The following is a 14,448-nucleotide window of genomic DNA, read 5'->3' on the forward strand; positions in this document are numbered from 1 at the left end:
TCGGGCCTTTATCACACGACAACGACCCTGTCTGTTTTAAACGGCCGGTAAAGAACGGGTCGCTGCTCTTTTATTCCCACTCATGAATGCCTTTTTGGTTAAAAGGCGTTATAGAGTAAGAAGCTCTGTACAACTGTTTCCGACGTGTTTGAGCTATGTATTTACATGTACGACGTCCGTGTGTTGCATTGTTATGACTGAGACGCCTAGTTCCGACAGTTTCCGGTTCCGTTCGTGCGCGTATAGTCTTGTTGCAACACGTTCTCGTGTTCCTTTCACACACAGCGCGGCCAACTCACCGACAGCTCCCGCAAGACTAGCGCGGAGTATCCGCTCACAACCGGTTACAAACACTGGTCATTATCAAAGGTTTAAAAAAAAAAACGTAACGCGCTCTCCACCAATATGAATAGCGAAACTGTCTGAGGTATTTATGAATGTTAATTAATTGAAGTAACTGGTGGTATTATTTCTTACAAGTTTAAAACAAGTTTGCGTACAGTTTTAACTTGTAATTTAAGATGTAATTTAAAACATTGGGAACTCTAGGGTGTCACCTTCAGACGTATTTAAAAGACTTAAAACACACATGTTCAGCTTCAATTTGTAAATACACGCAAACATTTGTAAACCAATATAAGCATGATAAACAAAACTTGTAAACTGCTCATTTGACTAATCTGGGAGGTTTTGATTGTTAATACATCGTTTACAGAAAATTAAAATCACTCTAAACTGTTGAGTGACGCTGGCCGAGTTTTTTTTTTTTTTTTTTTTCTAGCGTTAAACTTATATTATTTTTTATGTAACTGTGTAGAAGGCAGAAATTAACAAGATTCAAAAGCTACTGTATTTTTGTTTTCTTCTCCAGTTGCGTTGAGATTATCCTTTACTAAACAAACACATTCAGATAGTTTAACAACACTAACAATATGAACTCAAACCGGGGGGGGGGGGGCGCTGCTGGAGCTAAAAATACTGCCGACATTATTTTGAATGTTGTTGTGCTCAGCAGCTCAGCTACGCTTTGATACAAAAAAAATAGCTTCATGCGTTTCGGTCCAGGTCAACAGAGGGCGCTCGCCTGCGCAGTAATTGGGTTATAGTTTGTATTTACATGCACAGCCACATATGCCTACCTGTTTAGATCATTGTGATTTGAAACCGTTGGATTGGATTTAATATTGTATAAATATAAATGTGTACAATTGAACTAACCTTTTGAAATTGCATGGCAAAAGGTGTTCACAGTTTGAGATATCGCCTAAAAAAACGGTGCAATTTCCAAGCAGGAAAATAATCTTTAAAATGAATCCACAATCTGAGAAATGCCATTGAAGCTTTACACTTCACAGATTCAACCATTGGGCCTATAGGGTTTAAACAAACTGGTTTTCCTGTGCCAGACTGGACTTTTTTTTCATAACATCTGCCGTCCTCATTCATGCCGGGTCGTTCATACGGGCAACTTTGCTCACCCCCTCCCCCTTCAGTTGAAATCGATTCAATTGCAGCTCACATTTATTTCCATACTTTCTTGAAGAAAAACATACTTTAACAGTGCAAATAATATGGGAATTATACGACTAATAGAAAATTGTAGTAAGTGAGAAAGATAGCAGATGAAATCAGTATGGAGGCAACATCTTAAAGCCGAGGATTGCAGTGAAGTGCCTTACAAGAACAAACCAAAACAAGAACAAACTCAAACCCTTGCTTCCCCTTTCTGTCTACACCCAATTCCTCATTTTTTTTAGAACCAAATATTGTATGTTGCGAAACGCTGAACCGCCATGTTCTGCTGGCTGCCGGGCAAGATACGGACGAGTTACTATCATATTATGGTTTATATATGGTTTATTTTTTGTTTTGTTTCCTGGTTTGCTGGCACCAATTGTTGTAGGTTAGTCTTTTTAACTTGTGTTTTATGGTATTTTTGCTCTTTTACTTTGGTGGTTGGTTTTATAAAGTTGTTTGTATGTCGTCTCCCTAGTACTTGTAGGATGACTGTGAGTATCGGGTCGCTGTGTATTACTTGTCCCGTTTATCTTTGTTAGTCTTTTCTTTTCTATTTCACAAAATGTTGTTGTTTTATAGTTGATGCACACTGTAAAACAATGTTCATGTTTGTAACGTGATGTTTGTAATAAAGTGAATTGAATCGAGTTGGATCCAATTAAATTGAATTTTTAAAACTGAATCGAATTGAAGTAAAATGATTTGGATCGAATTGAATTGAGGTCAACAGTAGACTTGAGATTAGAGTCCGTTTATTTTTAGTCCCGTCGCGCGCCTGACGTCATCAAACTTTTCCGCAGCTGGTGTGGCAGGAAATTCCGTTCCCCTGGATAAACGGTCCCTCCATAAGGCCGAGTAAAAAATAAACATGTTTAGCGTCCCCGCCCGCTTCCTTTTTAGAGGCCGCCTCATTTTTTAGTTTATTTATTTTGTTTTATTTGTGTATGCACATTGTTTTTTTGAAAAAAAAGGTTACATGAAAAAAGATTGGTTTAAACGATCTCAGCTAATACAATCTGAATGTCTTGTCTGAATGCCTTTTACAAAATATTTCCATTATGTATTGTGTGTTTGAGCAGCAGAAAAAACAATGGATAATTGACATTTTAAAAAGAATGGCGGCCATCTTGAAAAAAAAATAACAAATAAAAAGCCCCTCCTCCTTCTTTTTTTCGAGAAACCCGGACGCTAAACATGTTTTTTTTTACTCGCCCTAAGCATGGCAAACTGTGCACAAACTACTTCATTAAGCGCCCTCTTTTGAAACAACATCCTTCAGCCAACGTTAAAGGAACACGTTGGCTTGGATCTGTCGAGTTGGTCTTTGAAAAGCATTTGTAACCGTTTGTTATAAAATGCCTATGGGTAGAAAGATGTTGTAAAAGTATAATACAATGATCCACACAAACATGCCTCCCGACTAACACGGTCAGCCATTTATGGGAGTCAACTTGTTGACTCCCATAAATGGCCGACTATGTCAGTTCGCAAAGAAAAATAAAAACGGAGCAATTTCGAGGCAAATTTGTGTGGATCATTGTATTCTACTTGCCAACGCTTTTTTTTTAGACCAACTCGTTCGATCTAAGGCAACGTGTTCCTTTAAGCTCCCAAATCGGGGACGGAATCTCATTAGCAGTTATTGTATTTACAATACGCGTATAATAATGGTTCTCTCGTACGAGAATGGGACTTGAATGGAGACTAGTACTCAAAGATCAAGTTCTATAAACACATCCGTGGAAATAATCATACAGCGCGATACATTCCCAACGCCGGGTTGCAATGCATCATTTTACGCATTACCAATCATTGGACCTTTGAACTACGTGTGGGTTTTCCCCGTTGTGTGCAACTGCCATATTATTAACCGATCATTGAACTTTACCTTCACAGTATGCGGAAGTTGAGTTTGCATATGAGTTTTTCCAGTTGTGTGAGTATGCTGCCGATGCATGTATTGTACTTTCATCCATACGCGGAAGTCGGGTTTGAGGCAGACACGTTTTGTGTGCTATTTCAACGTTGTTTGAATCCAATATTTCGTTAAGAATCCAATATTTTTACCGGCTATCAGCCACTTCCAACAGTGCAGCAAAGATCATCACCTCTATGCACTGAGTAATTAACATCTATAACATCAGGTAGGACTTCGTTTTCACTAGGGTCTATGACGCCGTCTTAAACACGAACATGTTCAAGTCTAATACATTACAGCACTGGGAATAACATTAGCGCAGATTGAGCCCCAAATTTGCCATCTCCTGTGTTAATTTGTGTTTACTAAATCGACAATTGTTGCCGGCTATCAGCCACTTCCTGAAGTTTGCAAAGAGGACCAACTTTAGGGTCTATGTTATCTTATTCAAACATGATCGGGTGTACATGACAAAACTGGAAATAACATAGGCCTAAGCGCAGATTGAGCCAAAAATGTGAGATTTCCTGTGTTAAAAAAAAAAGTTTACTCAGTTTGTTGGCCAATATTTTAGCCAGACTATTTGAACGGGTTACTGCCAATTGTGTGTATTCCTTAAAGGCACCGGACACCTTTGGTAATTGTCAAAGGTCAGTTTTCTCATTTGGTGTATATCTCAACATACATAAAACAAAACCTGTGTAAATTTGAACTCAAATGGTCGTCGAAGTAGTGAGATAAATAATATATAGAAAAAGACCCTTGACCAACAAATTGTGTGCCTTCAGAAGCTGAGGTCTCGAACTTAATTCAAAATTCAAATAATTGAATGAGAAATAACTTATTGTTTGCTGAATGTATCCTTTATTTGTTCATGTGTGTATGCAATTAGTTATTTGTTTGTATATTATTTGATCTAATTCTTATTGCAATGTTATTCAGGCCTAATTTTTTTTTCCCAATTCCCGTAAAAATGGCAGTTTTTCTGCTTTTGATTTGGACAATAAATACAATACATTACAAAACGATGCAATACATCAATAAACAGGAAATCAGACGAGTATAATAGCTGGTCAGATTTACTCAGAAAGTAAACCTTGCTCACTCCGGTTGCCCGTTGCTTTAATGATTGATGCACGCTGTTTACGTTCGGTAGGAAAACTCACAATTTTTGGCAATACAATTGTAATTGGTAAGAAGTACATCAGCTTTTGTATTGTATAAGAGAAACTCTTCAAATCCAAGTACTGCCGCTAAGGAAATATATCACGTTGAAGGGAACCAGTGCCTTAGATCGGTCGAGTTGGTCTATAAAAAGCGTTTGTAACCGTTCGTTATAACATGCATATGGTTGGAAAGATGTTTTAAAAGTAGAATACAATGATCCACACAAATTTGCCTCGAGACTGCGTGGTTTTCTTTTTACTTTGCCGAATTAACACGGTAGGCCATTTATGGGAGTCAACAAAATTGACTCCCATAAATGGCCGACGAGGTAAAAAGAAAACTGTGCAATTTCGAGGCATGTTTGTGTGGATCATTGTATTATACTTTTAATACAACATCTTGATTTTTGTTATACCAATATGCATTTTATAACAAACGGTTACAAACGCTTTTCAGAGACCAACTCGACCGATCCAACGCAACTTGTTCCTTTAAAGGGAAGGTACACGTTTGGTTATTACTCATAACAAATATTTACTTAAAAACTGACTTGGTAACGAGCATTGGAGAGCTGTTGGGAAACGACACTCCCTCTGAAGTAACGTTGTTTTTGAGAAAGAGTTAATTTCTCACTAACATAATAAAATACTTCCAGCTAGAAGTCTGTTATTTTTATATGCAAGGACAAAAAATCGTCCAACAAGGGTGTTTTTTCTTTCATCATTTTCTCGCAACTTCGATGACCAATTGAGCCAAAATTTTCACAGACTTGTTATTCTATGAAAAGGCATAACAACAAACTTTTTATTGCCCTTTTGGCTGAAAAATCGGGAGGGTCGGTCGTTGTTCAACCCCAAAAATAATTTCAAAATTTACCCTGTCAGTTTCCCTCGTGGTTTATATTGGGTGTGTTCGTTTAGCTTCCCTGGGTCGACCCTGGTGTTTGGCGGTTTTTTTTTTCCAGGACAAACGTGGGTAATTATCTGCACACGTTAGTCCTGGGGAAAAAAACAAACGCCACACACCGGGGTCGACCAGGGAAAGCTAATCGAACGCACCCATTGATAACAATTATTTATCAATGAACTTTGCCCCGAATCGCGCACGCCCTCAATTGGCGAAAGTTATACATGTTTGAATATGCTTAAATGCTGCACATTGCACCATTCTACAGGCGTGCGGCACACTGTGTGGCAATTCTTTCTCAGTTCGTGAATACGCGTTTTGTGTTGAAGTCTATCAATGGCCAATCACAGCGTGCGAACTGTTTATGCACTTTGCATGCAGTTGGTATTTCCATGGTGTGGGCGACAGATCGAACCAAGTGGCCGAGTGCATCGTTTAACATTATGTTTACGATCGCATTTCCGACGCTGTAGTTTTGAAGTTGGTTTTGGCTTGTCAGGTACTCGTTTATTATTATAATGCAGTCTAACAATATTATGTTCACTTTATCGTTTATCGTGATTTCTGACAGCTTCGAATAAAGGGTTAGTTGTCGTTTATTGGGCATTCGAGGTTAACAATACTTTTTTTGTTAACACCATTTAAGAAAAAAACAACAACAACAACGTGGATTTCTGACTTTTTCGGTCGTTCGGTTTTTTGTTATGCCTTATTATGGGATACACCCACAGAAGACTGGTCTTTGAAAATTACTAAACGTGTACTTTCCCTTTAATCTGCCAAAACAAATTGATGTGAGAAGCGTTACTGACAGTAACGCTTCTTGTATTTACCCAAATTGATTATCATTATGCACAGTAAGGAAATAGCCCGGCGCTACACATTTTCTGCATTATTTCAAAACATCTACATTAAATTAAAGGCGGTGGACACTATTGGTAATTTTCAAAGACCAGTCTTCTCACTTGGTGTATATTTCAACATACATAAAATAACAAACCTGTGAAAATTTGAACTCATCTGATCGTTGAAGTTGCAAGATAGTAACGAAAGAAAAAAAAACACTGCAACCTCTGGAAATGTTGTTAACTGTAGCAAATGTATGAAATCAACACGACAAATTAGGTATACAATATTCACGTTTTCCGAAGGTCTACTGGATGCAGTTCTCAATGACATTCGTGTTAGTTTGAAAGGGTGGGCATCGAACAAATTCAAACATAACTAATGACTCGGTTGCAACAGGCCACCTTAGTATACGGTATAATGACCATTTCATACGGTATAATGACCCGATGAAATATTGGACAATATCAACACGGTGCGGTTTCCCAGTTGTATGAAACTTCCACAACTTTAACCTCGAATATAAAGTTGATTATTTGGTAGTACGGTTTGGTAAAGAAGTGTACTGTTTTGAACATTATCAATGTTGTTTATCTTACAGTATTCGTCGTTGTTGCCGCCAGGTATCCACTTTTGTAAAGTTCAGCAGAGATTCAACTGTGCAAAATTGGCATTGGTAGACACACTTTAACAACAAGTAAGAGTTTACTTTCCCTTGGTCTAATGGTATGTTCAATAACGCACATGACCAATAAAGTATTTTAACTGACAGATCAGACATTTTTCAAATTGATCATGCCACAGTTTGAACCATTCATATTTTTGCATAGAACTGCACACGCTCTTTTGACAAAACACATTACGACTAGTAAAGCCCAGTTCATACTTCCTGCGAATGCGAATACGAAGCGAATCTTGACGTCACAAATTCGCAACGAACAATTCGCAGCTTGAGGGTGTGACGTCAAATTCACGTCAAATTCGCTTCGCATTCGCTTTCGCATGAAGTATGAACCGGGCTTTATACGCAGGCTAGTTGGGGGTGCGGCTGTTGTATGCTGCGCCGTAACACCTTGTAAACCCTTATAAGGTGCTACATAATTGGGTCTCTGAATATTCATCACCTCAATAACCTATCTTTATGAAAGTTTGTATAACTCAGCGCCTTGAGTACCTTGTTAGGTAGATACATGTGCTAAAGACTATTAAAGAGATATTATATTATTATATTATTTTGGGCTATTGAAACATAACTTAAAGACAGTGGACACTATTGGTAATTGTCAAAGACTAGCATTCAAAGTTGGTGTATCTCAACATATGCATACAATAACAAACCTGTGAAAATTTGGGCTCAATCGGTCATCGAGGTTGCGAGATAATAATGAAAGAAGAAAACACCCTTGTCACACGAAGGTGTGTGCGTTTAGATGGTTGATTTCGAGACCTCAAGTTCTAAACTAAAGGTCTCGAAATCAAATTCGTGGAAAATTACTTCTTTCTCCCAAACTATGGCACTTCAGAGGGAGCTGTTTCTTACAATGTTTTATATCACCAACCTCTCCCCATTACTTGTCACCAAGAAAGGTTTTATGCTAATAATTATTTTGAGTAATTACCAATAGTGTCTTTAAGTCGAAGTACCATGGTTGGTTCGGGAAAAAAAAAAAAAAAAAATTACCTTTTGACAATGAGTATCGTTTCTGACAGTAAGGTTTCTTAGATTAAGAAAACCCAATTGAAGAGTGCTGTTTATGTGTGGACAACCGCTACATTTGTTAAAACAATCTCACATGTCACTTATTGAGATGACACTATTCTAATATTAAAGTCGCTTAGTGGTATTTTTTTTCAAAATAAAGCTGTTGTCACCAAGATATGTGTTTTAATGAGTGGAATATGAATAAACATTAGTTAACTTAGGTTCTAAAACAATATTTATCTTTTTATTTACAAAATAGTATGCCCCGACCCGAGAGGGCGCTGTTCGTGACATCGAGGCGCGATATTTTAAGAGATAATGTGTAGTCTGGGCCCGTACAATGTACACTACGTCTGGGTAACCGATCGGTATGATGCCTATTAACAGAACTACGGTCCCGGAGCAGACTGCACGCACTACGGCTGCTGAGCTTACGGTCCACTCGGATTACCCTGCACGGTGAATCGCAAGCTAAAACCAGCCCTCAAAGTTAAAACTCGAATTTTTCACGTTTGGCATATGCTCCTCTAGGTATTTCAGGTCTTTCAGGTACCTTCTTTGACTTCCCACTCCGGAAAAGTTGTTGGGATGGCGTCATGTTTTAGAATAACTTTTCTCTTCGTGTCAATGTGTGGTGTATTCCGAGAGCACGACGACTCGATGTTCGCTGCACAGCGCTGAAAAAGACGTCGGACCGGACGTCCATTGCTTTGTGGGTCCGACTTTCGCGACCCACAACCGCCTATACTTGGGACCTGCAGGAGATACATGCAACCTGAACCCATCATTAATTGTTTTGCTGCATCCAGCAGCATTACACCTGGTCGGCATTGCCGGAAAATGCAACAAATAAAACATAAAACAAATCGAAACGTACAAACTGACGACTTGGAACGTACTTTTACTTTGCACATGTGGTTACGCTACGCATTGCAGGCAAAGTCTGCCTCGATTGACGTCACAAAAGGGGAAGGCGAAGTCAGCCTCAAAAATAACTTTATCTATTTTGTCAACATATTAATCGTGACAAGCAATACTAATAATAAAAAAAATGTTTATTGTTCAAAAACATATACTCTTATGTTTGAAAGAAAACAATATATATTTCCAGGTGACTTTAACTGTATGGTAAGTATATGTACAACTATAAAACAATGAATCAAACACTGGTTCCAATCACAAACCAACGACTGGCACACTTTAAACAAACCCTCCCAAGGCTTTTCATATATGTTTTTAAAGGCAGTAGACAATATTGGTAATTGTTCAAAATAATTATTAGCATAAAACCTTACTTGGTAACGCGTAATGGGGAGAGGTTGGTAGTATAAACAGTGTGAGAAACGGCTCCCTCTAAAGTGGAGTAGTTTTTGAGAAAGAAGTAATTTTCCACGAATTTGATTTCGAGGCCTCAGATTTAGAACTAGATGTCTCAAAATCAAACATCTGAAAGCACACAACTCCGTATGACACTGTCCAGTGTCTTTAAATATGGCATACAAAGGACAACCATCCCTGTCATGTAAAAGGGAAAAGTGCATTGTTTTTTACCGAGTGCTGGGTAATTTTACTCGTTTAGCAGGCACTGTTTGAGATACAGTTTGTTGGACCGAAAATCGTTCTAATCACAAGTTATCGCAACTCTCAACAAAAGGCTCTTAATGCGGTAAGTCTGCTACCACCCAATGTATACAATCACTGACTGTATGAACTATTGACAATTACATTCGTTTTACTTTCAGTCTCACCAAGATGGCCGAAGCTGCACTTCACACTGAGACCACTTGCAAGATAAGACATGTACACATCGAATGCCCAATCTGCTTGACTCGGTTCATCGATCCAAAAATCCTGGACTGTCAGCACAGCTTCTGTTTAAAGTGTCTTCAGAAACTTGTAGACAAACAGTATCCAAAGACGGATTTCATCATTTGCCCAGTGTGTAGAGAGAAAACTTCAATCCCAGATAAGGGACCATCGGCTCTTCTCAACTGCTTTCTTTTGAGCTCGCTTATTGATGACGTCATCAATCCGAATAGTCCCGAGGTGGACATTAATCCTCTTGTCTCGATTTGCGAAGGATGCGACGAAGGTCTTGATGCCGTCTCACGGTGTGTTGACTGTGATGCGAATTTTTGCAAGACTTGTTTGGAATACCACGCCAAAATAAAATTGAACAGGCACCATCGAGTCGTGAATGCAGCCGGGACGTCAAATGAGGGGTCCAGAAACCAGAAAAAAACTTGCTCTCCAAAATGCCGGAAACACACTGACCAGGAACTGTGTTTTTATTGCGACACGTGTGACTTGCTTGTTTGTCTGAAATGTGTAGCCTTTGATCACAGAGCGCAAAACCACAAACTCACCGAAATCAAAGACTCAATTAGATCGTATCGTCTAGCTGTTGAAGAGGCTTTGATGAAGTTTGATGATTGTCGCAAGCATTTCCAAGAAGTGGAAGACTCTATCAAACACTCACAGTATAGATTACAGCTCATGGTCAACCGGGCTCTTCGAGAAATTTCTGCTAAGGAGGAAGAGGAAGTCGAGAAAATCAGAAAAGCATCTCGCCTCCTTCAAGAGAGAGTTACTCAAATCAGCATACAGAGAGGTGGGGAATTCGGCAGCAAGCAGAGCATCAACAGCGATAAAATGAGCCGTGCAGAGCAGATCGTAGCTTCAGTCAACGCTTTGATGCAACAAGCTGATGACTTTGAGCTGCTGGACCTTAAGCCAAAGGTTATGCACAACTTGACATGCCACAATGAGCTCAAGTTTCAAACAGTGCAGCATAGCAAGTCATTCATCGGGTTCAAAGGTCATGATGTCGTCACAGATGCGGATCTCGGTGTAATACTAGAGGAAGAAAAGTGGGAAGTGAAGACAGAGTTTGGTAAAAAACGGAAAGGTGAGGGGGAGTTCAAAGGGGCAGTGAATGCTGCTTGTTTTAGCAACGGTGACATTGTCGTTGCTGATGTACTAAGACATGTATTGCTCACATTTACATCGGAGGGTAATTTCAAATCTAAAGGTGTGCAAAGTAGAACAGAAGATGGACAACTAAAACACCCTATCGGTGTTGCGGTGACCTCTGATGACCTGCTTCTGGTTACTGACGGAGAGGATGTAAAGGTTTATGATAGTAAACTACGATATATTCGTCAGTTCAGACCCTCACAGAATGAAGTCGAACGACAGGCAGATAGTTTTGTGGGCGCTATTGCTGTGGACAAGAAAGATCGGATTGCAGTGGATGACTGGAAGAGAAAGGTAATATCTCGACATAATAAAGATGGATCCATCATTTCCACAATAAATCATGATGATATCGACCGTCCAAGCTTTCTGTATGCTAACAGCAAGGAGCGACTGATCTTTACAAACTTCAACGAGTCGAAACTAGTTTGTGTGGATTTCATGGGAAACGAGGTGTTTAATATCAGCACCTCCCTTGACGGCAAACCTGTACAGCCTACTGGTGTGTGTTGTGATGGTGCTGGGGATATATATGTAACTATTCCTGACGATACGGAGGGAAGCGGTGAGATACATCATTACGATGCATCAGGTAAGCACATCGGCTGTGTAGCTCGTGGCCTGCTCTATCCTCAAGGCATTACGTTTACTCCGATCGGTGACCTCATCGTGGCTGACTGGAACTCAGTCAAGATACTGCATCGCGTGTAAGTGTCGATGACGTCATGGTCGTAATGTACACTATTATTGATTATAAGGTAATGTGCAACTTATAAAGTTTAACACTTATAGTTAAAGGAACACGTTGCCTTGGATCGGACGAGTTGGTCAAAACAAAAGCGTTTGTAACCGTTTTTTATATAATGAATTTGGTTGAAAAGATATTTTAAAAGTAGAATACAATGATCCACACAAGTTTGCCTCGAAATTGCTCGGTTTTCCTTCCACTGTGCGAACGTCAGCCATTTATGGGAGTCAAAATTTTGACCCCCATAAATGGCCGGCGTGTTAGTCAATTTCAAAGCATGTTTGTGTGGATCATTGTATTCTACTTTTACAACATCTTTCTACCCATATGCATTTTATAACCAACTCGACCGACCCAAGGCAACTTGTTCCTTTAATCTTAATGAATTTCAAAACTGCGAATAATCTGCCATTTGGACAAAACGTTAAGATCACAACGTACCACCAATCGTTTAGTACAAATCTAGTGTCTTTTTTTCGCAAATAAATGCTTATTTCGCTGTGGCGGTTATATTAATTGGGTGATTTTTGTTTCTTTCCATTTATTTCTTAAAAACGTTTTAGTAAAACCATTAACCTACAAAGTACCAGCTTAAATGTGTATTAAGTGTAGTCTTTTGTGAACTTTCAGTCTGGTAACTCAACTCTATTTTCACGAGCCTTTTAAATACACTATACACTATTGGTAATATTGTCAAACACCAGTCTTCTCACTTAGTGCATTTAAACATATGCATAAAATAACGAGCATGTGAAAAATTTAGCTCAATATTGGTCGTTGAAGTTGCGAGATAATAATGAAATAAAAAACAACCTTTGTCACACAAAGTTGTGTGCTTACAGATGCTTGATTTCGAGACCTAAAATTTTAAATCTGAGGTCTCGAAATCAAATTCGTGGAAAATGTTATGCAAATATTTATTTTGAGTAATTACCAATAGTGTCCACAGCCTTTAAATTAATTTTGGAGCTGTATTATTACGGGTATACTTTTGAATGTTTTTACTCAGTCGATTATCAATGTAAATGGAGCATTCCTTTTGTGTTTAACCTTAACCGAATATTTACCATCATTGTGTTGTTGGCAGATTTTTTTTTGTTTACCGTTATACAATTATTAATCTTTAATTAACTTGTGTAAATTAAAGCTTTTGTAAATATTGTTAAAACATGCGGCTCACAAAAAAATTAGCATGATACAAGTCTTATAACAAGCAAGTGACATAGTGTTCGGTTTGCCACAGTATAGTCCGGTAAGCATTTTTCGTTTGGCTTTGCTACTTTAAATAAGGGAATAAAAGGGTACGATGAGTTTTTTAAACTGCCGTTCACATCCGACAGGGTCCTGGCAGTGCGATTAAAGCACTAGCCGAAGGTGAGGATCGCACTGCCATGACCCTGCAAGGTTTAAACGCCAGTTAAAGAACGAGTCACTACTCTGTTATTCCCATTCATAGATGTATTTTTTGTTAAACGGAGTAATATAGTAGTAGTATGCATCCTCTTATTCGTGGATCAAAATTGCACGGCGAGATCGATCAGCACTGCGAACGAAGTTGTGAGCTAAACGGTTCTGAAAACCACCGGTTATAAACAGCTCCAGCTGGTTTCTGTCAACCGTTTAAACACACCCACGTGACACGCTCTCCACCAATCGGAATAGCGAAACTGTCTGAGGTATTTATGAGTGGTTGTAAGGAGACTTTTTTCAATCCAGTATATTTGTCATTATTTAATACTCTCTTTGTATGATGGTAAATATCAATTCAAAGCTGAACTGTTCCTCTGTAAAATGATACCACATTTGCAACGATTACATGTTGGTTGACTTGACCCCGTTAATGAGAATGAGACAAAGTTACAAATCAAATGTGCCAAAATGTGTGTTACTGTGTGAACAGTCAAATTGACACTGTAATTCAAACAAGCAAGACATTACTTACTGATCTTAATCCACTTTATTGAAACAAGAAGTTTGGTATAGAGCAAGACAACTTACTAATGTTAATACACGTTATTGATACAAGAAGGTCAGTAATGAGTGGATGACACGGAGGCTTAGATGACAGCCTGGCACCTACTCTCATGCTGCACACAAGTATTGTGATGCGCCGCTGAGGGATTGCGTTCATTTCTTCATTAAGGAACTTGGTTTAGGTCAGCCACAGTTGATGTGTTGGTGGTTCTGGAGCGGACAGCGAGGCCAAGCTGGTCCCACAGATGTTCCATGGGATTCAGGTCTGGACTGTTAGCGGGCCAATCCATCCGGTGCACCCCAACATTAGCGTGCTTTCGAAAGACCACGGTAGGGACACAGGACGGTGAACACATTCTAAGCGTGTTTTTTTTCCAGGGAAGATGAGGTACAATAAAAACGTGTGCCTTATGTAGGAAAACTCCATGGCCTACCGTCCCAATCGAAAGACGGAGGACGCTACATGTTGGCGCATGGAGTTTGCATGTCGATGCAACACAAGTACACGTGTATAGGGGGTATTCTAGACACGCTTGGTTGGTTGCGCCCATGTGAGAAAGCCTGTACATGTCCAACACGTACATAAATGCTTAGTGGCCTCATCTTTCCTGGGGTAAAAATACGCTATAAGGGATTACTGATTGTATATAATAGAGATCAGTGTTAGGGAGCAAGAAAATCAATCGACGCATG

At 39.1% G+C, this 14,448-nt stretch overlaps 1 protein-coding gene across 1 annotated transcript; it reads left to right on the forward strand.

Annotated features, from left to right (window-relative positions):
• Positions 1–3,560: 3,560 nt before the first annotated feature.
• On the forward strand, positions 3,561–11,793 carry LOC139943165 (uncharacterized). The gene is made up of 3 exons (XM_071939984.1): positions 3,561–3,662; positions 6,957–7,052; positions 9,800–11,793. Exon 3 carries the CDS (start codon positions 9,810–9,812, stop codon positions 11,742–11,744), a length of 1,935 nt encoding a protein of 644 aa, XP_071796085.1. The 5' UTR covers positions 3,561–3,662; positions 6,957–7,052; positions 9,800–9,809; the 3' UTR covers positions 11,745–11,793.
• The last annotated feature ends 2,655 nt before the right edge of the window (positions 11,794–14,448 follow it).

This window comes from Asterias amurensis, chromosome 10 (genome assembly GCF_032118995.1).
Source record: "Asterias amurensis chromosome 10, ASM3211899v1".
Lineage (NCBI taxonomy): Eukaryota > Metazoa > Echinodermata > Asteroidea > Forcipulatida > Asteriidae > Asterias > Asterias amurensis.

Bases quoted from the DNA above. Each gene is read 5' to 3' on its own strand.
- LOC139943165 (XM_071939984.1), top strand. From the start codon at position 9,810: ATGGCCGAAGCTGCACTTCACACTGAGACCACTTGCAAGATAAGACAT.